Source organism: Antechinus flavipes, chromosome 2 (genome assembly GCF_016432865.1).
Source record: "Antechinus flavipes isolate AdamAnt ecotype Samford, QLD, Australia chromosome 2, AdamAnt_v2, whole genome shotgun sequence".
In the NCBI taxonomy this organism is placed as follows: domain Eukaryota; kingdom Metazoa; phylum Chordata; class Mammalia; order Dasyuromorphia; family Dasyuridae; genus Antechinus; species Antechinus flavipes.
Genome location: NC_067399.1, coordinates 361,461,953 through 361,486,709, shown reverse-complemented (window position 1 = coordinate 361,486,709; position 24,757 = coordinate 361,461,953). Strand labels below are relative to the sequence as shown.

At 34.2% G+C, this 24,757-nt stretch overlaps 1 protein-coding gene across 8 annotated transcripts in view; it reads left to right on the top strand.

The window, feature by feature from the left end:
* LOC127549809 (UPF0461 protein C5orf24 homolog) overlaps window positions 1-24,757 on the top strand; it is a 124,861-nt gene that overhangs the window by 58,689 nt on the left and 41,415 nt on the right. For 4 of the 8 annotated variants that reach the window (XR_007950721.1, XM_051978165.1, XM_051978168.1 and 1 more), the window contains exon 4: window positions 23,074-23,205. Coding sequence is in view for 7 of the 8 variants with exons in the window: in XM_051978165.1 (XP_051834125.1) it covers window positions 23,074-23,205 (132 nt within the window). In the remaining variant the exon portion in view is untranslated. Of the gene's footprint in view, window positions 1-3,208; window positions 3,632-15,874; window positions 16,144-23,073; window positions 23,206-24,757 lie in introns of those variants that run through there. The other 4 variants (XM_051978166.1, XM_051978164.1, XM_051978170.1 and 1 more) reach the window with 2 other exon arrangements.

The following is a 24,757-nucleotide window of genomic DNA, read 5'->3' as shown; positions in this document are numbered from 1 at the left end:
CAACTCTAGGCCTAGCTACTTTTCATTTTTATTCTAATTTGATACTGAGAATGATCTTTGTTCCAACAAGCTAATGGTCTAATATAATCAACACTTAGAAATATCTTGTATAATGGTAAACAGTTATTTTGTGTTGATAAAATGTTTCTTTTTTTGCTCTGTTTTGGTACTTGTTCTCTCCAGTGACTACTTTCTTTAATGTTTTATCTATTTTATTTATATAAAAATATTTCTAATGTAGTTTGAAAAAATTTTTAACATTTGTTTTTTAAATATTTTGAGTTTTAAATTCTTTGCCTCTATTCCCTTCCTACTCATGGAGAAGGCAGACAATATGATTTAGATTTATATATGTACAATCCTTAAAAAAAAATTTCAATATAGTCATGTTTGAAAGAAAATAAGATAAAAAAAAGTTTTAAAAAAAGAATGTTTCTTTCTGCATTTAGACTACAGTTTTTTCTATAGAGATGGATAGCATTTTTCATCTTAAATCCTTCAGAATTGTCTTGAATCACTATTATTGAGAATAGCTAAGTCATTCACAGTTAATCATTGTATGATATTACTGTTAATTGTATACTATTTCTCCTGAAGAAAATATTCATGATATCTAGGTTTGAGGCTTCTAGATAGTTTATAATTCTTTGGCTACTCACTTTTAAAAAATCATATGCTACATTTTTTTTTTTTTTTTTTTTTTTGGTCTGCTCCTATACTTAACCTTTTACTGAAACCACTAAGTGTTGATTCATTTTAGTGAATTTTATTGAATTTGTTGAATTACTCTATCTTTTAATACTCTATACTAGGGACTGTTTTACTTTTTATCTTTTATTCCTATTGCCAAGCACAGTTCCTGGTACTTAGCAAACATTTTAAAAATTGTTTATTAGGAGTTAGCTTTATGGTGGTCTTTTAAGTTGGAAATCTGATTAAAAATTTTTTTCTTTTATTTTTATTGATGCCTTTTAATATTAAATCACAATAATTTCCTTTATATCCTTTCCCTCCTGCCTCAAGCATCTCCTTTTAATGAAGATTAAAAAGGAAAGAGAAAAAAAAAGAAGTTTAGTATGTTTTCTCTATAGTGTATATGTGGTATTCCATAGTTAGGTTCTCTCCCTCTATAATAAAGAGAGGAAAGTGAGGAAGTTGTTTGTTTGTTTGTTTGTTTTTTTGACTTTCCCCTTTTCTCCTATTTTATCTTAGTTTTATTCTGAACTTAAATACCAAATGAAACGAATATTTTCATATATGTTGTGGAATAAGAGGAAGACTGTACTTATTGTAGATCTCTTATGGAAAGTTTTTCTTTTAAATTATAAAATAGATTCAATATGTAACTCAAAGTTGTACTATATGTCTATGATTCCTACTAATCTTCTTGTTCATTTTTTGTTGGAGAAGGAGAAGATCCTATTCCTACCTTTACCATCACTATTACCATTAACTTTTTCCCCTCTCCCCACAAAAAAATTCCCAATAAAAACCCTTGTAACAGATATGCAGGCTGAGCAAAAGGAATTTGCATATTGTCCATAACCAGGAATGTGTCTCATTCTGGTTTTCAAATTTATCATCTTAGAGAAGATGGATTGTTAAGTCCAGGTTAGCTCCCTAGTGGCCTCAGGATCAGCCAAAGTCAGGATAAATAAAAGTCCTTGGTCTTTAGGGGGAGAAGCAGGCAAACTGCCAGGAGTTTTGCCAAAGATCTCTTCTCCATTCTGGAGTCCAGAATCAACACCTTTCTCCTCCTAGTCCTGCCAGCAAGTGAGTCTGGTTTGTCTCACCCCACTCTCTAATCCTTCCTACGATTCTCTTAATGCCAAACATTGAGCCAGCACCAGTGGTGAGAAGAGCCATTTTTCCAAACATATGCTGATAGAGTCATTGTCTCATATCGAATAGGTAATTAGCCTTAAGTGCTCAGTTGTCTGATTCACACCTTTTCATAGTTTCAGACCTTTACAATGAATAGCAAAGATAATCATCAGTCCTCTGGAATCATGTTGGTCATTGCACTGCTCATTGAAATGCTACAGTGCATTTCAGAGATGTATGTATTTATAGTATTGTTACATAAATAAATCATTTTTCTGGTTCTGCTCATTTCAGTTGTATTAGTTCATACAGGTATTCCCAGATTTCTCTGAAATGCTTTAGTAATTTCTTAAGAAGGTACCATAATTAAATGGTACAATAAATACACATTATGGTATGTTTAATTATTCTTTAGTTGATATGCACCCTCTTGGTTTCTAGTTTATTGCCACTTCAAAAAGAATGACTTTAAATATTTTTGTACTTTTTCTCCTTCTTTGATCTTTTTGGGGTATAGGCCTAAATAGCAGTATTGCTTGATCAGAGTATATGCAAATTAGTGATTTTTGAGGCATAGTTGCAAATTTCTTTTTAGCATGGCAGATATCTCTGTCAACAAGGTTCATTAATATCTCTTGTTTTCCTTGCACATTTGTTGTCTTTGTCAATCTGATGGGTGAGATAGAATCTTAGAGTTGCCTTAATTTGGTTTGGGGCAGCAGTGGATAAAAAATCAGATCTGGATTCAGGAGGACCTGAGTTCAAATGTGATCTCATATTTTTAACACTAATTGTGTGACCCTGGACAAGTCACTTAACCAAAAAAAAATCAAAATAGATTATAAATTCTGAGTGAGTAGGTACTCTTGCTTTTCTCTTTATATCACCAGCATATTGTTTTCACATAATAAGTGCTTAATAAATGCTTTTTCATTGATTCATTTATGGGTACCTTAGAGATCAACTAATTTGATTATCTCCCAATACAGAAAATTTCCCTCTATCTTTCTTGATATTCTTATGTTTAGAAGTATGGATAGAAAGTCTGCAAACTCTTTACTACAGAAGTATAATATAAGTAAATTCTTTTGGCAAATTTATTTTTTAATATTTTATATTTGTTCAGAAAGTGAAAAAGTGGTATTCTAGCTTTGAAAAGTTGAATAACTTTGTGTGTAGATTCATTCACTAATTATATGATAGAGAGAAAGGTAAGCTACTTTAATGGAAGTTTTAAGAACCACAAAAACAGAAAAGGTTTTGTCTTTTTTTTTTTTTTTAAACCATGCCTTTCCTTTTCTATATTCTACTGAGTCCTTAGTGAAATTCAATTGTCCATTTTTTTCCATCTATCAAAATACTGACTCATTGATTTTGCTTTCAGGGATAGAAGCCAAGAATGATGTGGTAGTGACTGAAGATGATCAAATAGGCCCTCTTCCGAGCACTTTGGTGAAAAGCGTGGATTGGTTGCTTGTATTTTCTTTATTCTTTTTAGTTAGTTTTATTATGTATGCTACTGTTCGGACTGAAAGTATTCGATGGCTAATTCCAGGACAAGAACATGAACATCCAGAATAATAACAGACTAAAAGATGAAATTGGAAAGATTAGTCTTTGCTTTTAAAAGCAAAAATTCAAAGCATAAATTCAGAAATTTATGCTGAAATTCCATTGTTTTTCATGTATTGTATTTTAACTTAGATTAAAATAATTGTGCATTTGAGCTACCGAATGTGCAAAAAAAAAAATCACACACTAGTGTTGTATACTAGTGTTTCAATAAACATGAAAAGATTCAGAAAAATTGTTTTTATTTTTTAGGGCTTGAACTTCAAATTTCAAGGAACTCAGTTTCAAATGTGAAAAACTATTGTGTATACAGAAGTAAATGAGCACAGTAACTAGTGTTTGATAAATCCAAAGATACTAACTTTTGGATCAAGAACTCATTATTTGACCAAAAAAAAAAAAAAGTTAGGAAAACTGGAAAACAGTCTAGCAGAAACTAGGTATAGATTAACTTTTCACACTGTATACCAAAATAAGTTCAGAATGGTCCATGATTTAGATAGGCTATCATAAACAAAATAATGTAGGGTGGAAAAAATTACCTGTTGAATTTGTGGATGAGGAAGTATTCATGACCAAAGGAGAGGTTCAAGAAGCTCATAGAAGGTAAAATGGGTAATTTTGATTACATAAAATTAAAAAGATTTTGCACAAACAAAACCCGTATAGCTAAAATTAGAAGAAAAGCAGGAAACGGGCAAAAAAATCTTTGTTTCATGTTTCTCTGATAAAGGTCCCATTTCTAGAATACATATAATTGAACTGAGCCATTCCTTGGTTGATAAATTATCAGAGGATATTCAGGCAATTTTCAGAGAGAAGAAATCTAAGTTTCAATAGCTATATGAAAAACTGCTTTATAGAACATATTATTACTATGTATGTACATATATATTAATAGAGAAATGCAAATTAAAATAATTTTGAGATTACTACCTCATACCCAGATAGGCTAAGATGACAGAAAAGGAAAATGGCAAGTGTTGGAGGGATATAGGAAACAGGTACACTAATACAATGTTGCTGGAGCTGTGAACTAGTCCAATCATTCTGAAAAGCAATTTGGAGCTATACCCCAAAAGTTTTTAAAATTCCAAATAGATCAAAAAGAGTAAAAGAGCCACATATATTCAAATATATTTATAGGAGTTTCTGTTGTGGTGACAGAAAATAGGAAACTCAGTGGATACCCATCAGTTAGAAAATGGCTAAAATTCATATAGTATATGAATATGATAGAGTACTATTGTGCTACAGAAAAATGAAGGGGAAAAAAAGAATGGTTTCAAAAATCTCTGAAAATAGTTGTTTAAACTGGTACAAAGTGAAGTGAGAAGAACTAGGAGAACAATTTATACAGTAACAGATAATATAAAAATGATCATCTTTGAAAAACTTGTGATCAACACAGTGACCAACCACAATTACAGAGGACTCATGATAAAACATGCTGTTGCCTTCAGATAGATAGAGAAGTGATCAACTCAGAATACAGATTGAAATAAATTTATTTCCTTTTTTTTTTTTTTTTTTTTTTTTTTGGACATGACTAACGTGAACAGTTGTTTTGCATGACTATATATTCTTATAATGATTCTATTTTTCTTGCCTTTTCAATGGGTAATGGAAGGGAAGGAAGAAAGGAGAAAATTCAGAACTGAAAATGAAATTGAATTTAAGAAGCTATTGAAAAGATTTCCAGACATCTTTCAGAAGCAAAAATTCTATGGCATAATTTTAGAAAATTTATAATTTTAAAAATTAAAGTTTTACATCTATTGAATTTATTTTTCAAAACAATTTCAAAGTTCACAACTTAACAGCTGTTCTTTTATGGTCAGATTTTAAAAGTAGCAATGTGTTGTTTCATGTCTTTTCTTCTGGAACAATAAAGAGTTAAAATAATTAGGTCTTTATTGTAGATTTTGTTTGTATATTTTAATGTGTGAATGATTACTGCTCAAGATCAGTTCCTAGCATTTATCTGTTGAAAAAAACAAAACAAAATCTAAGTCATGAGATTGTCTCTAGGCAAAGCAAAAGGATTAAATAAATCCAAACTTCACAGCCAGATCATATTTATTAGTGGTTTCCAAACATAATGTAAATTAAATCAACAAGAATCCCTTTGTGCTAATACTAATGAGAGTGGTTTTTAGTTTCATGATTTATCTTTGGCACAAGGGATCTATGATTTCAGAGGAGTGGATACTTTGTCCAGCAATTTGAATTTTATTCTTTTTGTGCTTCTTATTGTATGACTTGTCTTTGCTTTCTCATAAAAATCCTTCAGAGGAGAGATGCCATATTCTGAGGTCTTGCTTTATTTTTTAAATATCTTTTAAGTATCAAATATTCAGGTCTTTTATTTGTGGCCTTTCACTCTTGAGGTGACAAAGCCAACTTTATTTTTGACATACATGATTTAGCAACCTAATGAATTTGGTTGAAAATGAATAATATATTTGCTAAAGATGATGAGCTAATAACTTAAGTATCATAGATTTAGAATTGGATGGGATTTTAGAGACTATTGAGTCCTGCAAATGGAGGACTAGGGAAGTTATATCTAAATCAAAAAAGTATTGATAGAGCTAAGATTTGTTTTTTTTTTTTTTTGACTTTTATTTATTTATTTATTTTATTTAATAATAACTTTGTATTGACAGAAGAGCTAAGATTTGAATCCAGGACCTTTGACCAGATTCAACATTCTTACATGTCTCTTATAACTCATTCCCACATATCTGTGTCACTTACAAATTACCAAAGTTTGCAAAGGAATTATAGAAATAAAAAATATTTATGAAGGTTAGGGAAAAAAAAAAGATAAAAGCAATTTGCCCTCAAGGAGCTTGCTTTATCTTAGGGAAAACTGTACGTATGTAACTATATGGATACAAATTTGTATACAAGTTAGAAGGGATGTGACCTCAGAAAGGAAAGCATGATGGTAATTGGCAATTTCTTAGGTTTTCTTGCCACAACCATCTAATATAATTGGTTATATGAAAGCTATTTAATTCTCTGAGGTATAATAAATACCCGAGGTCAGCAACATTGACCATAGCCTACATAAAGTCATTTTTTTTTGGTTTTTTGACTGCATGGTAAAACCTCAATGATTTGGAGTAATTCTAGGTTATGTCACTCTAGTGAAAAATCTAATTATAGGATATCTTGAGAGAAACATGTTTATTTCAAATATACATAAGAATTACAACTAACTACTAACCTTTTCAAATCAGATGGTCTTCCTCATTCATCATTTAGATATTCTACACTTTTTAAGTAAATTATTACTTGATATTGCTTGGCCAAGCATTGCAAATGGACAATGAGCTTGGCCCAGAACTAAGTAGAAGATTACACTTGGGAAACTACATAATGCTTTTAATAATTACAAACTACTTCTTGATATATAATACTCATCTTTTAAATATCAGTGTTCTGGTTATATGGCTTTGAATCATGAAATATCACAATCCCTGTCAAAATGAATAAGTTAAGGAAAATGGAGACATGTGGTAGGGTTAAATAGGCTTATGTGCAAGAAGTGATGTATCACAAAAGAAAAAGCAAAACAACACAAAATAAAAGATGGTAGATTTGTATAACCAGAAGAGGAAATAGGCTGGTCAAACAAGACCAAGTGATAATAGATGAGCAGTCAATATTGCCCTAATGTCCATGAGATATAATGTCCACAAGTGGAGAGTGTCCCAGATTTGTGGGGGAATAATTACAAGTGTTGGAGAGGTGATCAGGTTTTCCTGTTCATTCCCTAGCACTCAGCATCAAATGCTTTCTAAGTGAATGATGAGCTGACAAGACTTACCTCAGTGCCATTTGAAAATGAAAATAAAACAACTCCAGTGGGATACATTGGAGAATTTTAATTAAAGCTTGTTAGATTTCTTATGAAAAGCAAATGAAGGGAAGTGCTGCTTGATTCAAATGAGCTAGCACTTATTTAAATGTCTACCATGTGTCAGATACTGCTAGGTGTTAGGGATACCAAAAAAACAATCAAAAACCAGTCTTTGGGAGACTACATTCAAACAGCTATGTACAAACAATAATAGTTAAAGGATAAATCTAGGTAATGCTAAAGGGAAAGCATTAAAGTTTTTTTTTTTTTTTTAAATTTTATTTTATTTAATAGTAACTTTGTATTGACAGAATCCATGCCAGGATAATTTTTACACGACATTATCCCTTGCAATCACTTATGTTTCGTTTTTTCCCCTCCCTCCCTCCTCCCCCCCCCCCCCCCCCAGGATGGCAAGCAGTCCTATATATGTTAAATATGTTGCAGTATATCCTAGATACAATACATATTTGCAGAACCGAACAGTTCTCCTGTTGCACAGGGAGAATTGGATTCAGAAGGTAAAAATAACTCGGGAAGAAAATCAAAAATGCAAATAGTTCACATTCATTTCCCAGTATTCCTTCTTTGGGTGTAGCTGTTTCTGTCCATCATTTCTCCAATGAAACTCAGTTAAGTCTCTTTGTCAGAGAAATCCACTTCCATCAGAATACATCCTCATACAATATCGTTGTCGAAGTGTATAATGATCTCCTGGTTCTGCTCATCTCACTTAGCATCAGTCCATGTAGGTCTCTCCAAGCCTCTCTGTATTCATCCTGCTGGTCATTCCTTACAGAGCAATAATATTCCATAACATTCATATACCACAATTTACCCAGCCATTCTCCAATTGATGGGCATCCATTCATTTTCCAGTTTCTAGCCACGAAAGCATTAAAGTTAAGGAGAATTAGAAAAGGTTTCTTATAGAAGGTAAGAGTTTAGCTGAAACTTAAAATAAGATAGGGTGCTGAAATGAGAAAAGTGTTCTAAGTATGAGAGGTAGCCAGTGAAAATGCATGGAATTGGGTAGAGCAACCTCCCAACTTCAAACAGATCTAGAAAACAGATCATACTAATGATGAGCTAATAACTTAAGTATCATAGATTTAGAATTGGATGGGATTTTAGAGACTATTGAGTCCTGCAAACGGAGGACTAGGGAAGTTAAATCTAAATCAAAAAAGTATTGATAGAGCTAAGGGGAAATCCAAGAAAATCATTGAGTCATTTTTCCACACCAGGATGGTTCAGGGAAGCAGAAAGGTTGTGAGCAATGGACAGGAACACTTTATGCACAGCATTCTAATGCAGAGAGGCTGTGCATCCAGGCAAGACGGGCCCTGTATCTATGTCACCTATATTCAAGACTAAACCCTAACTAGAATTCAGAATCAGATGCCGAATTGCAGTTCTATTACTACCTAGTGCAGTCACAGATCAGGGCTGATAGAGGGGATCTTTGCCTAGGGATGGCTTTCCTGAAGGAGGAACCTAAGAAAACAAGTTTAGAAACGAGTAGTGTTTGTGTGGCTTGGACACCAAGTACAGCCTCAGTTTTAGTTTGTAGCTCAGTCTAAAGCTTGAAGTGGAATAAATAGTATAGGAATACCAGACCATCTGTAATAATGAATCATTAGAGCTTTCCAGATGACTGATAGCTACTGAGTCTAACAGCAGTTTACTGTTAATCAAATCCAAACCTAAATCAGAATTTGCAGAGCTCAGACTAGGGGCCAATGATCAGACTGCCTTAGATCTTCTCACTGAGGGCTTGGAATAAAACAATATTCAATACCTCCAAGAAAGCAGCAGCAGCAGGCTGGCCGTTGACATTCCTTCAGAAAGTATAATAGTAAATTCTAAATCCAGAAAGTAGGCTAGAAGAATGAGCAAACAAACAACACTATAAAAAGCTATTATGTAAAAAAAAAAAAAAGCTATTATGGTAATAGGGATACTTAAGACAAAAACCTATAAGATAATGATCCCCAAATATATACATATAAAGTCTAAAAAAATACAACTTGGGAATAAATCTAATTAGAATTTCTGGAAGTGGTGAGACAAGAATTTAAAATGATTTTGATAACTAAAAGTATCAAAAGAGAAATCGTAAAAAGAAATGAGAGCTATAGAAGGAATTGGAAAGGTAATTAGTATCTTGTTACAAGTGGTACAAAGCCTTGTCCAAAAATAAGTTCCCTGAAAACTGGGATGTACGAAATAGAAACTAGGGACTACATGAAACAAGAAATATTAAAAAAAAGTTTTAATGATGGAAAAATGATAATACTGAGGCAGAGGTGTCAAACTTACTTGAACCAGATTAAGTGTCATTGGGAAATGTTTAAGAAAATAAAAATACAATATGACATAGATAATTGTAACCTCCTACCCAGAGGTTACTGATTGCCAGTCTTGCCTACTCCCAGGTCTAAAGAAATCTTACTCAATCATAGGATCTCAGAGATTTCTGGCCACTACCTCTCTAAGCAGTGGTTCTCATGTCCAACAGAGTGCCCAGACACAACGGCTTATGAGCACAAGACTTTATTCCATGTGTTCACATCTTGCACTACTCCTGCATGCTTACTGACCTCCTGCTGACTCCTATTGAACTCCCATTGAACTCCACTTACTTCCGGGTCTTCATTGCTTCTATAGGATCTATGAGGTCACACGCACAGCCAATAAGGGAAGGAGATGACTCCCGTTGATGATGCATCCTCAATGCGACCAGAGCTTCGGTTCCTGAGATGGTTAGTGCTGGTTGCAGAAATCACACCCAGGCATCTCAGACATCAAGACCTCTTTACTTCCTCTTATATTGTGTGATGTTTCTCCCTTGACCCTTACAGATAATGTTAATCTATGAATTTCTAAGGGGTCCATTTCAGTTTAAATTCAACACTTCTGATATCTCATGGCAAAAACAACTGATCAGGAAAATAGATCAAGGGGAAAAACTTTAAAAAGTCACTGTACTACTTAAAAGACTTGACTTTTGAGCTTTTGACTTTTGAAACAATTAATCTTAAAACTACCCAGAAAACTTAAAACCAGGGGACAAAATAGAAATAGAATCTACCAGTCATTTTTTGCAGGAAGCCTCAAACTTACATGAACTGATACTAAGTGAAATGAGCAGAACCAGGAGATCATTGTACATAGGAACAAGATGATACGATGATCAATTCTGATGTACTTGGCTCTTTTCAACTAGGCGATAATTCAGGCCAATTCCAATGATCTTGTCATGAAAGCCATCTACATCCAGAGAGAGCTCACTATGGGAACTGAATGTGGATCACAACATAGCATTTTCATACTTTTTATTGTTGTTTGCTTGCATTTATTTTCTCTCATTTTTTTCCTTTTTGATTTGATTTTTCTTGTGAAGGAAAATAACAATGAATATATTAGATTTAACATTTTTTTTTTTTACCATGTTTAAAATATATTGGATTACTTGCCATCTAGAGAAAGGGATGAGGGGAAAGGAGGGGAAAATTGAAACACAAGGTTTTGCAAGGGTTAATGTTGAAAAATTATCCATGAATTTTTGAAAATAAAAAGCTTTAATAAAAAAAGCCTCAAAATGAAAATACCAGGGAACAGTATAGCTAAAATCTAGAACTAAAGAAAGAATTCAAGTATTAAGGAAAGACAATCAGGATCACACACAGTTTAGAGCTGTGATTGTAAAGAAATGGAGAGCTTGGCATACAGTTTTCTAGATGGAAAGACTTATAGGCTTACAATATAAAAAAAAAAAAAAACATACCTAGTGTAACTAAATAAAATGCTATAGAGGGAAAAGTGTAATTCTAATGAAATGGAAGATTTCTAAGTATTCCTGATGAAAACACCAGAGTTGTGTAGAAACTTTGAAGTGCAAACACCACAGTTAAGAGAAACATAAAAAAGTAATTTTTTCTTTAGTTTTTTTCAGATTCTTTATGACCCCATTTGGGGTTTTTTTGGCAAAGATATTGAAGTGGTTTGCCATTTCCTTCTCCAGCTTATTTTATACTAGAGGAACTGAGGCAAATAAGATTAAATGACTTGCCCAGGGCTCCACAACTAATAATGTGTATGGTCAGATTTGAATTCAGCTGTTTACATCTTCCTGACCTTGGGCTTGGCAATTTATTTACTGTACTATCTGACTGCCCATAAAAAGGTAAATAATGAATGAATAATCATAAAAGACTAAGCAAGAATAAACTGCTGACATTCTAATACAGACAAATGATAGATGTGTTCCCCCTGAGCCTCATCAAAAATCATAGAAGGAATTTAAGTAGACAGAAGGTCTGAGAGTGGTTCTGTTAAAGAATGGAAAGGAAGATAAAGAATATACTGAACAGGGAAGAGAAGGGAGAAGGAAGGGAAATGAAAGTGAAAATTATCTCTTTAATTGGTAAGGAATATATGAGTATATAATTGTATAGAAGTATATAATATTTGGTAATTTATAAGTGTATTTTATAGAAATGTCTATAAGTTTATATAGTACACTATACTTCTAGTTCTATAAAAGTATAGATTCTTTTACAACTTATTATTGTAATCAGATTTTAATCTTGAGTTGTGAGTAATGTTGCCTGACAATATTGTTATAATGAAGAAAGGATCCTGAAACTCTAAAACTCCTCGAAGGAGAAAATCTCCTTCAATTCTGCCTCAGTGAGGGACCCTGCCTGAGGGAAACAAGACAGTTTCATTCTGTTATCTAGGTGGGGTTGGTTCAGTCTTGAGCAAGAAAATTTCAACCCTATTCAATTAAAGAAAGTCATTCAATTCTATTCAAATTCCAGCTCAAGCTAAAACATAGATGAGCTAATTTAGGACTCCACACAACTCTTTCAGCTTGTAGCCAAAGCTCCTATTATAAAGGAGCCAATCTAAAATTCTCTTTTTGCAGAAGTTCTAAACATGCCATGTTAAGCTATGCTATGCTACGCCAAGGAAGCCTCTGCCCACTGGAATAAGTAGTGCCCTGAGGCTAAGAAAAAAACCGAGAGCAGTTTAAAATCCCGTCTTTGTAGACAGCCTTGTGAGCATGGAAAAATGTAATTCTGAAGTTTCTACAGACGCAGGATGACCAAATCAGGGAAATTGAGTCCCGTTTAAAATGTATGGGACGAGGACACTTCCTGAGGGCTGGAAGCTGCGGCTTTAAGAGCCAGGTAAAGGTCTGGAAGGGGCGCGGCTCACTTGTCCAAATTGCTAGCAAATTTATTTCTATTTTAAAAGTTGGTGACAATCTTTCCGGAGATTTGAGAAGATTAAGATTGAGTCCCCAATCTCCCCACTATACAGTAACCACAAGAAGGGGACAGGATAGGAGCATTTAAACCGCAGGTTGCCAAGCTACATGGGAGAGGTCTTTTCCAGTGTTATCCTCTCTTTATCTTCATCTATTTCCCTAATGAGACCTTATGTCTCCCTGTCAGGATTTCTAACCTTACTTCCCAATCCCTATAATAAACTCATTTATCAATCTAGGTTTTCGGGTTTGTAAATTCCTTTACAGAAAATCCCTGTGCCGCCAGAAGGGGGGTTCCTCAAAACTCCCTACTCTTGAGCTGAATCCCAAGGGGGTGCAGGGGAGCCAAACATCTCCATTTGGTTCCCTGAACCCCGAACCTGCCACTAAACGTTATCATTTAACTCCCTGACCACTAGAAATCCTAATCTCATTTTGGTTCCCTAAATCTAGACTTTTATCATTTGGTTCCCTATAAAAGGGAACCCCAAAACCTAAATCTCATCATATTTTTGCTTCCCATACCAGGAGCCCCAAAAACTAGACTTCACCTCATCAATAATAAGCTGCTAAAATAAACAAAATAAAAATAAAAATGAGAAAGCAAAGAAAAAAAAACCTTACCATATATGGTTACTATGGTGTAAATGAAGATCTGGGTTCATATTTAGAGGAAGATAGTTGTAGGGAGGGGAGAAGGAGGCCAGAAGGAAGAGGGAAAGAAAACCATTTTTTTTTTTTTTCCTTAGAGAGTAACATCAAATGGTTAGAAACCCAAAAAGAGTTCTTGGAAGAAGTTTAAAAGGAATTCAAAAATCAAATAAGAGAGACTGAGGAAAAATTGGAAGAGGAAAAAAAAGCAATCAAGAAAATTTTGAGAAAAAAGTTAACCAGGAGCAGGTAGATGGTGCAATGGATAGAGCACCACACCCTAGCTGTGTGATCCTGGCCAAGTAACTTAACCCCAATTGCCTCAGCAAAGAAACTAAAACAAACCAACAAAAAAAAGAAAGTTAACCAATTGGAAAAAAGATACACAATTTTTAAAAAATTTCTTTTTTAAATTAAAGCTTTATTTTTCAAAACATATGCATGGATAATTCTTCGACATTAACCCTTGCAAAACTTTGTGTTCCAATTCCTCCCCCCCCCCCCACTTCCCTCACCCTTTTCCCTAGATGGCAAGTAGTCCAATATATGTAAACATGGTAGAAATATATATTAAATCCAATATATGCATAATATTTACAGAATTAAAAGATACAAAACCTTAAGGAAGAAAATAACTCCTTGAAAACTAGAATTGGGCAATAGGGACTGAATGGTCATAAGACACCAATAAATAATAAAACTGGAGAAAACTGAATTACAATTTTTTTTCTCCTTCCCTCCTTTTCCTCCCTTCTCCCCAAGGCAACAAGCAATCTGATAAATATGTAATTATTTTAAACAGAAAAAAATTGAAGACAATCTGAAACATCTGTTGGAGTACCTAAAAGTTATGATTTTAAAAGAATCTGGATATAATATTACAAGAAATTATTTAAAACTTCTGTAAGTTCTAGAACAAGGGGGGAAAGTAGAAATGAAAAAAAAAAATCTATTGTTCCCCATCAGAAAAGCGATCCCAAGAGTAAAGTTTAATTGAATGTCACATACAAGATTCAAAACTGCAAGCAACAAGAAAAAACAAAAACAAAAAAAAATTGAAATACTGCTAAGTAGTTCAAAATTTTGAAAGATCTTCATAAGACCTACACAAGATTTTTTCACAAGAGCTATGATAAAAGACTGTAGGTCTTGGAACATATTTCAAACAACTTAAGAGTTTGGATTTTGACCAAGATTAATTTCCCCTGCTTGTTGAGTATAATCCTGATTTTTTTTTTTTAAAGGACATTTGATCAACTGAGAGTATTTGTGACAAAAAAAAAGACCAGAATTCAATGGGAAATTCTATATAAAATATCTAGAAAAAATATAAGGGAAACACTAAAGACAAAGTGCAAAATGCAAAATGCAAAGTATTCATTAAAGTCAAACTTTATTAAAAAGTATTTTTAAATTCATAATTTTTAAAGTAACTTCAAAATAAGTTTGGGGCTAAGTTGTATATGCTAATGTGATTCTAAAAAAATAATACTGGATAAAAAAAGACTATAAGGTGTAATTATTTATAAAAATTGAGTATGAGAGGAAGAACTGATCTAGAGGAACAGATGGGACTGGAGGGCTCCTAATGTTTGAACCTTATTCAAGTTGGATCTGGATCGAAGAGAATCATATATCTGGAGGATTGTAGAAGTCTTTTGGGTCTGTAAAAAATTGAGACAACTGGGCCACTTGGTGAGGGAGGAAATTTTAGAAAGATTTGTAGATTAATATTCAGGAGGAGGGAAAAGATAAAAGAGAGACTTTTAGAAGGTGTATAGATTAAGAAAAACTTAAGCAATTATTTAAATAAATGTCAGGCTGAATATCTGGGGAGTCATTTCGTTAAAAAGTGCAAAACATTTTATTTTAACTTAATTCAATTTTGCTCGATCTTGTTGAATACAAATTGTTCTAAAATGTCAGGCAGTTTTAATTCTAATAAATAGAATTCTGCCAAATTTCATATTATATAAAATTATATATTCTATCTAAATACAGATAAATAGAGACTACAAGTATTCAGAACATCTTAATTTATCAGAATATGTGTAATATGATATAAGCATATAATTTTATGTCTATAAATATACTTTATATGTATATAATTCTGTTAAAATATATACACATAGAATAGATATAAAGAGTAACAAATATATACAAAGTAGTTCACTGGACATTGAATAACTCTTTATTCCCTTTTTTAGGGAATCCTTAAGCATTTTCTAGCACCAAGTGGGGGTGAAGAGGACCATGATATCAGTGAGGTGATGCCATGACTTCCAAGTGACTAAGATTTAAGTGAGGGAGAGGTGTGTCAGGTCACCTGCTTCACTTTCTCCTCTAGAGCTAAATGGGTCCAATGGCTACTTCTAGATCTGGACGACTGGCGATAGCCCTGGGAGTGCAGGTAAGAAAAGAGGGTGAGAAAAGGAGTAACTTTCTTCTCACTCCGGCATAGGCTGCCTGGGGATAGCGCAGGTACTGCGGAAAACCTAGGGAGTGGCACGCCGACACGGACGCGTTCGCAGCAGTAGCCCACAGAGCTTGTTCCAGGAGACAGATGCTTCCTTCGGTGTCAATAAAGTTATTTCCACGCTTGGTCCTAGCCTCCGAAGGGTCCTCGTTCAGCTCTCTTGCCGCCACGCCCGACTCCCGCCAGAGCCTCTGGGCCTGAGCAGTCCGGGAACCCACGGCTCATCTCAGGCGGAGCCGGCGGCGGAAGAGGGATAAAGGCTCCAGGAGCCGGTGGTGCAGGACCGGGCGTAGCGCCGGGATTCCCGGCTGCGAGCGTTCGGCTCAGGCAGCTCGTTGGTCGCCTCGGGGCGGGGCTGGACAGTGCGGACCCATGTCGGCGGCGGCAACGCTGCTCCGGGGCTGGCTTCTCCCCGCTATCTTTCAGTCGCCGCGATTCGCTCTGGGGTACTGCCGGAGCTTCTCAGCCATGGTGCGTGAATGAGGCAGAGAGGGCGGGCGGGCGGCGTCTGGGTTCCGAGAGAGCTCCTTCGGGGGCATGGTCACGGGCAACCCGGGGCGGAGTTGGGGTGGCCGGAGGGCCGGCCCCATCTTCCCAGAAATCCTCCCGGAATCTAGTCCAGGTTCCCTCCCGTGGAGGTTGGATGTCTGGAATGTGAAGTGCCGCCTGTGTTAGCTGGACTTTGCGTCTGACTGTGGGTCGGGGATAGGGTTCCGGGGCCTAGGGCCTGGGTTAGCTAAACTGGGAGTAAGCAGAGAACCAAGTTTGAAACCCACATCCCCAGGCGTATCTAGGGCTTGCTTACACCGAATCTCACCGTCAGTTAATTGAAGTCAGGTCAGAAATGCCTTATCCAAGTCTTCTGGATCCCCAAAGAAACTGAACCCTTCCAATCCCCTTCTCCATAACCAAGTGCAAGAACTTTGTAAGTTTCATTCTCTTTAGGTAGGGATGTCTCGGATCACTTGGTGTGAAACTGTTTCTGAAACAAACAAGATTTCTCATTACTTCTCATAATGTATAAAATTACGAATTAGAAAGCTCTGTGTCGAGATCTGTATTTTATAAAAGCAATCACTTTCTAATGAGTCCATCGAAGTGTTTGACATTAATGATTATTCAATATGGCTCAATTCACTTGTGTATTTTTTGTTGTTGCATAGCTATACATACACATTTACAATACACACACACATAAAATATCCGTCTGCCCGTTCGTCCATCTCTTTTTGTCTTTTACTTTCCTGTCAATGTACTTTGTTATCTAAAACTTAAAAATTTTCTTTTACTCTAAAAATTCTTTTTATTCAATTGAAGTTTTTCCCAATTGTTCTCTAACCAGACTTTAACTTTTACCACCACCTAGTGGTGTAAAATAGACGTCGCATATCTTGTGCTATATGCTTCACAAGCAATATTTGCCAAACTCTTTTTACAAGCCAGAGAGAATGCAGTATATCATTGCTTATTGCTTCTTGATTATAAAAGTATTCCATCATGAAGAACAAAAAAATCAACATGCCTCACATATTTGAATGTGCATGTTTTTTTGTGCATGTTAGACTTATATAAAATTGCTTAAATCATTTAAACAATGAGAACTTTGATAATTATTCATTTTATTTGAGGCGTAAAATAGGAACAACAAATGCTTTCTGTTGTTACAGAGGATGTCCTTTACAGAATTCACATGAAAGAGGGTTCTCTAGAGATGGTGGGGTATTCTGAGATGCTTCTGTTTTGAGATAATATTATGCTGATTATGTCAATCACCAGAATATTGCAGAGTTTCATAAATGAAATTCTTATATCTCAAGAGAGTTTGGTTTAACTATCTCAGGAAAAAAACAAGTATGTGAAGAATTCCTTGTCTGGACTGTGATATGAAGTTAAACCAACAATAACTATATAAATAGTGAATGGGGCCTAGAATTGAAGAGGAAGTGGGGATTGCATTTATAAAATTGCTCAGTCCTTTAAAAAAATAGATTTTTGTTGAATCTTGTTTTGTATTGTCTAAGTGTCCTTCATCATCCTTATCTTTCTTCAACTCTTTATTAAGAGTCTATTCTGTGCCCGTAAAGCTCTGAAAATCTAAAGAACAACAAAAGAATATCTATTTTATTTCCAATTGCATAGTTGCTTTTAGCAAAATTATTGTTATCTTTTGTTTAAAAAAAATCTACTTTTTATAATAGAGTTCCCCCCCCCCCCCTTCTCCTTCCTGGAGAACTTTCTCATTAAAAAAAGAGAAAAAGAAATTAGTTCAGTAAAATTAGTGACATATCAACCAACTCTTACATCTTATGCAGTATTTTGTACTAGTAGACCCATTCTCCTTTTTATAATGTATTAGTGATGTTAATTTTGTAGTAGAAACAGAAGCTCCTTTTTTTCTCTATCGGTATTCTTTTGTGAGGGGCAATTAGGTTGCACAGTGGTTAGAGTGGAAGACTCATCTTCCTGAGTTCAAATCCTACCTCCGGTACTTAATACCTATATAATACTAGGCAAGTCACTTAGTCCTGTCTGCCCCAGTTGGCAAACCACTTCAGTATCTTTGTCATGATAGTAAAAATTCCTTGAATGCTTTATGAATATTAGTCATAGAATGCCACAGTCTACAACTAACAAATTGTAAGCATTCAAATTTCAATGAAGATGTATATAGAAAGGTTGAAAATGCATCAATATATTATCAACAAAGAATTGTGCAGAAATGATTTATAAAGGATGTCTTGGCAGAGATGTATAACTAGGAAAAGAGGTAGTTCAGTCATGTACCTACACTAAAGCATAGGATAATGGATAAACAGTTCTCATGCTTCAGTGGTATCCAGGCAATTGTAAGAATGGGTGGGTCCTCTCTAGAGAATTTGCAGGTGGACATAAGAGTCAGATAAGATGAAAAGACCTGGGTGAGTTGTGATGTATAACCAGGAAAAGAAAAGGCCTATCACCTTGTATTACTTAAGTGTACTATTTAATTGAAGTATCTCAGGTAAGAAACCATTTATTGTTTTTTGTTTTAATTTTTTTGAGTTAATATTGTTGAAGTATTTAAAGTTGTTATAGTGTTTACCTCCTCTGATGTGTCACCTGGGTATGGAGGGGACATGGTATTCAAAGGTTATTTTAGTGGAGTGCAAGCTCTAAAACAACAACAACAACAACTCAAGTTATAAAGGTTCTGAGTATGCTTTTACAGATTCACTTTGTATCTTTTTTTTCGGAGGACTAGTTTAGTTAAATCCAGAGATGCTCATAATTGGTGATTGACTAGTGAGTGATGAATTTTAGCAAGCATAGCAAGTCATAAAGACTATCTAATAAATCTTTGCAATCTGCTTCAGTGGGAGGGGGACCTACTGCAGAAAATCACAGACACTTCAAGTATTGTACATACATGATAAGCATGGAATAGGCCAACTTATACCTCTTAGGCTATTTATTTGTAATACTGTGTTTTGTTAACTGTGATGAAAACAAAAGGTCTGTGAATTCAGAACTTGTTATTAATGCTACATTCTTGTAAGGAGAAGTTAAATAACTACTTAACTTATTTTGACATAAATTAGAAAAAGGATTTAAGTCCTAGATTTCATGAAGATTTCTCTTCATTCTGCCATGACTGCCTTTCATATTCCCTAATAAAAATAATTTCTGTAAACATATGAAAAGACGTCAAGTTTGTTACCATGCAATCTACTGCTGCTGTGGTTATGCTTGTAATATGACCCTTTTAGCTTTAGAGGGGGGAAATTTGTCAGTTAGTCAACAAGCATTTATTAAGTGATTACTACTTATCAGGGATTGAGCTGAATTCTGGGGATTTAGAGAATTGCAAAAATATAGTCATTGCTTCTAGGGAACTCACATTTTATTTGGGGAGACAATATACAATTATATGCGTGAGACATATATATATATTATATATATATAAAATGTTTACACACACACAAACACACATATATAGTGAAAATGAAAGGTAGCCTCATGGGGAATGCACTAGCAGTGGATGGGAGAGGGTGAGTGGGAAAGACCTTTTGCATAAGGTGGCATTCAAGTTGACTTATGTAAAAGTAAGTCAAAGGGAGGCGCAGTTGATAAAGCACTAGCCCTGAAGTCAGAAAGAGCCAAGTTCAAATTTGGCCTCAGACACTTAACACTTCCTAGTGTGTGATCCTGGGTGAGTCACTTAATCCCAATTACTTTAGGGGAAAAAAAAGTAAGCCAGAGTATCCAGAAGGCAAAAGAGAAGAATCCCAGGCATGAGAACCATAGTGAAATAGCATCAAGATGGGAGACAGAGTGTGTTTGTCAAAGACCGGGTTGTCGGGGACTTTCAGAGCTAAATAAAAAATTTTATACTTGATCCTTGAGGTGATAGGAATCCACTAGAATTTAGTGAGGAGGGGAATGACATGGTGAGACCTGTGCTTTATGAAAGTCACTTGGGCAGCTGAGTGGAGTTGGGAAAGATTTGCAGCAGGGAGAACAACCAGTAGTAACATTATTGTGGTCATCCAGGTGTGACAGGAGGAGAACCCCTATATCCTATGAAGAAGGCATAAATGAGAGCTGGGGTAGTGGTAGGAAAAAAACTAAACAAACAAAACTTTTCAATAGAGTGGATAAGTATTGTAGGAGGAATTGAAGATAACACAAAGGTTGGGAGCCAGTCGGTGGTGTCAAAACTCAAGTAGAAACAGGGATCACTAACCTGTACATAAGGATCCCTGAGGACTGTATGTACTCAGAAAAAACACATAATATCCATTGTCTGTTACATTTTCATTTTATTAATTATTTTCCAATTACATTTTAAACTATTTGGAGCATGTTTGACACTGGTGGTCTGAGTGACTGGGAGAATCATGGTTCCCTGGGCAGGAAAAGAAAATTAGAAAGCTCTGAGGAAAGATCACAAATTCTGTTTTAACATGTTGATTTTGAGATGAAGTTGAGAGAGGGATCTCTGATTTCTGATCTATCCTTAACATTGGATGACATCTATAGAGTACATGCCACTGCTGGCAGAGAGCAAGGGACTACAGAATATATCTATCCCCACTCTTGGAAAAGCAATTCATTTTGTATTTTGATGGAAATGGAGATGAAGCATTATATTATGCTAAAGATAAGTATATAGCAAACAGGTGACTTCTGGAAGATGTTGATTTAGATTTTTCACTTCCTATTTGTATCTTTTTGTAGCATTTTTCAGTACCTCTCATATAAAAAAACCAGATTTTTATGTAAAAGCACTTATATTTTTCCTTTATTACCCTCTTTCTAAAGAGTGAGGCTTTATAACAAAGAATTTTTTTTTTCAAAAATCAGAAGAGAAAATAAAGCAAAACCAGTCAACAATATTACAGAAATTTTACTTTATATTGAAACTTTCTATGTTCCATATTTGTATACTCCCATGTCTGCACAAGATTTGGGGAAGGGAAAGATACCTTATCAGAATTATTCTTCAGGGCCAAGCTTGTTCTTTATAATTTTGTGATGTTCAATTTTGTTGTGGTGGTTCTTTCCAGTTACATCATTGTAGTCAATGTATACATTGTTTTCTTAACTCTGCTTATTCACTTTGCATCATTTCATGTGTTTTTTCCATGCTTCTATGTATTCATTGTTTGTTATTTCATATAACACAGAGATGTTCTGTTTCATTCTTGTACCACAATTTGTTTAGCTTTACTCCAATCAAAGCATATTTACTTCATTTCTAGTCCTTTGCTACTACAAAATGCAGCACCTTTAATATGAAGTCAAATGGTAGAATTTTATATCCTTAATGTCATATTCCCTTCTGTCCCATTTTATAGAATACATATACATATACATACATATGTATATATTCTTTTACCAACCTGCTTTGAGGAAATAATAGAAATTCATTTTTGCTGAGGTATAAATGAGTGATAATAATTTAGCAGGTTTGAATTTAAAGGAAGAGGCTTAATTATGGAATGTCACACATCAGTGAGCAGGTAAAAGAGGAATTTTTTTGAGTAGGAAGGTCTTTTGAATACTTTTGAAATTGTGTTCTATTCAGGTAATATTTAGTTTGATATATGAAATCACATCTTACTTTTGGCCCATATATGTTTTGGGAAGTAGTGCTGAATGCTTGTGAAAGAGTAAATTACTTAGAATTATTTTGATGCATGAGAGTACTCATATATATTAGAAGATACTATTTTTTTCTTTTTAAAAATTTGAAGTTAAATACTAAAAAGAACATTTCTATTATACAGTACAGCATAAAAAGTGAATCTTCACCATGAATTTCCATTTCACACTATACTTTTTTTTTTTGAAAAACTATAATACATACTACACATAGTTTTCAAAACCACCGTACTTTTCTGTTCTTCCTTTTAAGTTTTATTTTGTTCTTTGCTGTATATTTTAAATTTTTTTCTCCCTCCCTCCTCATACTGCCCTTGAAAAGGCTACCAGTAGACACAAAAGAAGGTATCTATAAAATCATATTATATATGTTTATCAGTTCTTTCTCTTGATGTGGATAGCATCTTCCTTTATAGATCCTTTGAATTTGATTAGAATATTTGCAATACTAAAAATGACTTAGTTGTTCAAAGTTCTAAGAACAATATTGCAATTGCTATGTACAGTTTTCTTTTGGTTCAAAATTCATTACACTCTTCATTATTTCCTGAAAAATCTTTCCATATTTTCCTAAACTCAACCAGCTCATCATTTTTTATAAAACAGTCCATCACAACCATATAACACTTAGCCATTCACCAATTGACAGGCATCCCTATACTTCCAGTTCTTTTCCACCACAAAGAGAACTATAGTATAAATATTTGAAAACACATAAATTCTTTTCCTTTTTTCCTAATTATCCTGGGAAATAGATCAAACAGTGATATTTCTAGGTGAAAGGGTAGGGTATACACAGTTTTATAACTCTTTTGGTTGATTACTGATTGCTCCTTTTAATAATAATAATAGTTGGTCCAGTTCATAGTTCCACCAACTATGAATTAGTGTCTCAGTTTTTCCATATGCCCTCTAATATTTGTTGCTCTCCCCTTCTATTATTTTGGTCAACCTGGTAGGTGTAAGATGATATCTCAAAGTTGTTTTAACTTTTTCTCCAATCAGTAGTGATTTTTTAAAATATTTTTTTCATATAACTATATAGTTTTGAGTTTTGATTTTCAAAAAATTGTTTTTATCTTTTGATCATTTATCAGTTGATCAAAAATTGATACTATACTTTTAAAGTTTCTTAGATTGACTGGACATGAATCTTTAAAAAAAACTTTAATGTCAATACAAAATGCAATAAATTTTATTCATAAACTAAAGTCATGCCCAAACTCTCATTTGATTATATTTATTCTTTCTTAACAGTCTGCAGAATCTCATTGGTTAACGACAGAAGAAAGGAATCAAGTTATACATGACCTCAAAGCCTCAGGATGGTCAGAATTAAATGAAAGAGATGCTATATATAAAGAATTCTGTTTCAAAAATTTTAATCAGGTAAGTGTTGGTGTTATGTTTTTGTCATGTTATGCTGTAAATATTTCAGATGCTTTTGCTCTTCACTACATATATAGGTGGGGATGGAACTGGGAAATCTCCTCCTGGGGAAAGACAGAATTGGTCTTTAAGTAAATATGAAATCAAAATATGTACAGGGTCAGTTTTCTGGAGCACTCCATTAAAGGAATCAAGCCTTCTAGGAGACAAAGAGATAGTCAAAATAGATAGTCAAATTGGGAAGGTAATTAAGGTCATAACGAGTGTGGAAGGGTCGCCTCTGATTTAAGCTCTTTCCCAGAGTTTTGGTCTTTTTTGGAGGCTGTATTCCTTCCTTCAGCTCATCCTTCATTGATACTTGTTGGCATTTTTGTGGGTTGAAAACACTATTCCTTCTAGATTCATTAATTTTTCAAGCATTTATTAAATGCTTACTGTGTGCCATGGCGACAATATGCTATATATTGGATATCAAAACCCCCCCCACAAAAAGTTATAGTCTATTAGCGAGAATTACATATACTTAGGTAAGTAAATGTAAAATATATACAGAATAAATACAAAGAGCTGATTGGTTAGGCTTTGGGCTCAGTTGATTTGCCTCCTATGTTCTTTATCTAACGTCAAGATCTCTCCTTCAAAACCCTATGTTAAATGCTTCTGAGGTCTCTATTTGCATTGTTTTATTACCTATTCTGTTATCTCTCCTTTTCCTATTTGCTCAAATTACTCTTCATATAAGTGTCCCTTATTTCCAGGTGTTATTGGCATTAGAGTTCTCTTGTTCCAACCTCAAAAACTCTTTGAGCATTAAAAAAAAAAATCCTTAATCTCTTATTTGGCAACTAGATGGTACAGAGTACTGGACTTGGTTTCAGAAAGACCTGAATTCAAATTCAATGCAGATACTCACTAGCTGTCTGAAAAAAAATTTCACTTAACCCCTATTACATCTGCAAAATGGGAATAATAATAGCTTCTATCACCTTTGGTTGCTGTGAAGATCAAATAAGATACATTTGCTACTGTGCTAATGGCACATAGTAAGTACTAAATAAATGAAAGTTATTACTCCTTCTACTACTGTGATTATTGTGATTTTTGAGATGATTTTTTTTTGCTTTTTTCTCTTTGCGCAATGCTCGTGACTCATTTTCACTCAGCTCATCAAACAGAATATAGATATTGTTATGAATTCTATTCATATTTATTCAGTTATTTTTATGTCTCACACAAAACAAAGAAAAATGTCTGGGGAAGTTACTTGAGGACAAAAACTTCATTCATTTATATCACTTAATATAATTCCTGATGCCACCAGGTAAAAATAAGTAAGGAAAAATGCTCTTGATGATAGTAGTTAGTGGGATTTTATGTATACCTGCTTTAAAGACTCCTTTCCTCCTCAAAACTCTTTTTTTTTTTTTTAAATTATAGCCTATTTAGATGAATAAGCTGTAAAGTAGATCATAACTGTGTCTTACTCTTGACTTTCTGGTGTGATATTTAGTCCTTGTAGGGAAGATTGTTAATACTGATTCATGTTATCAGA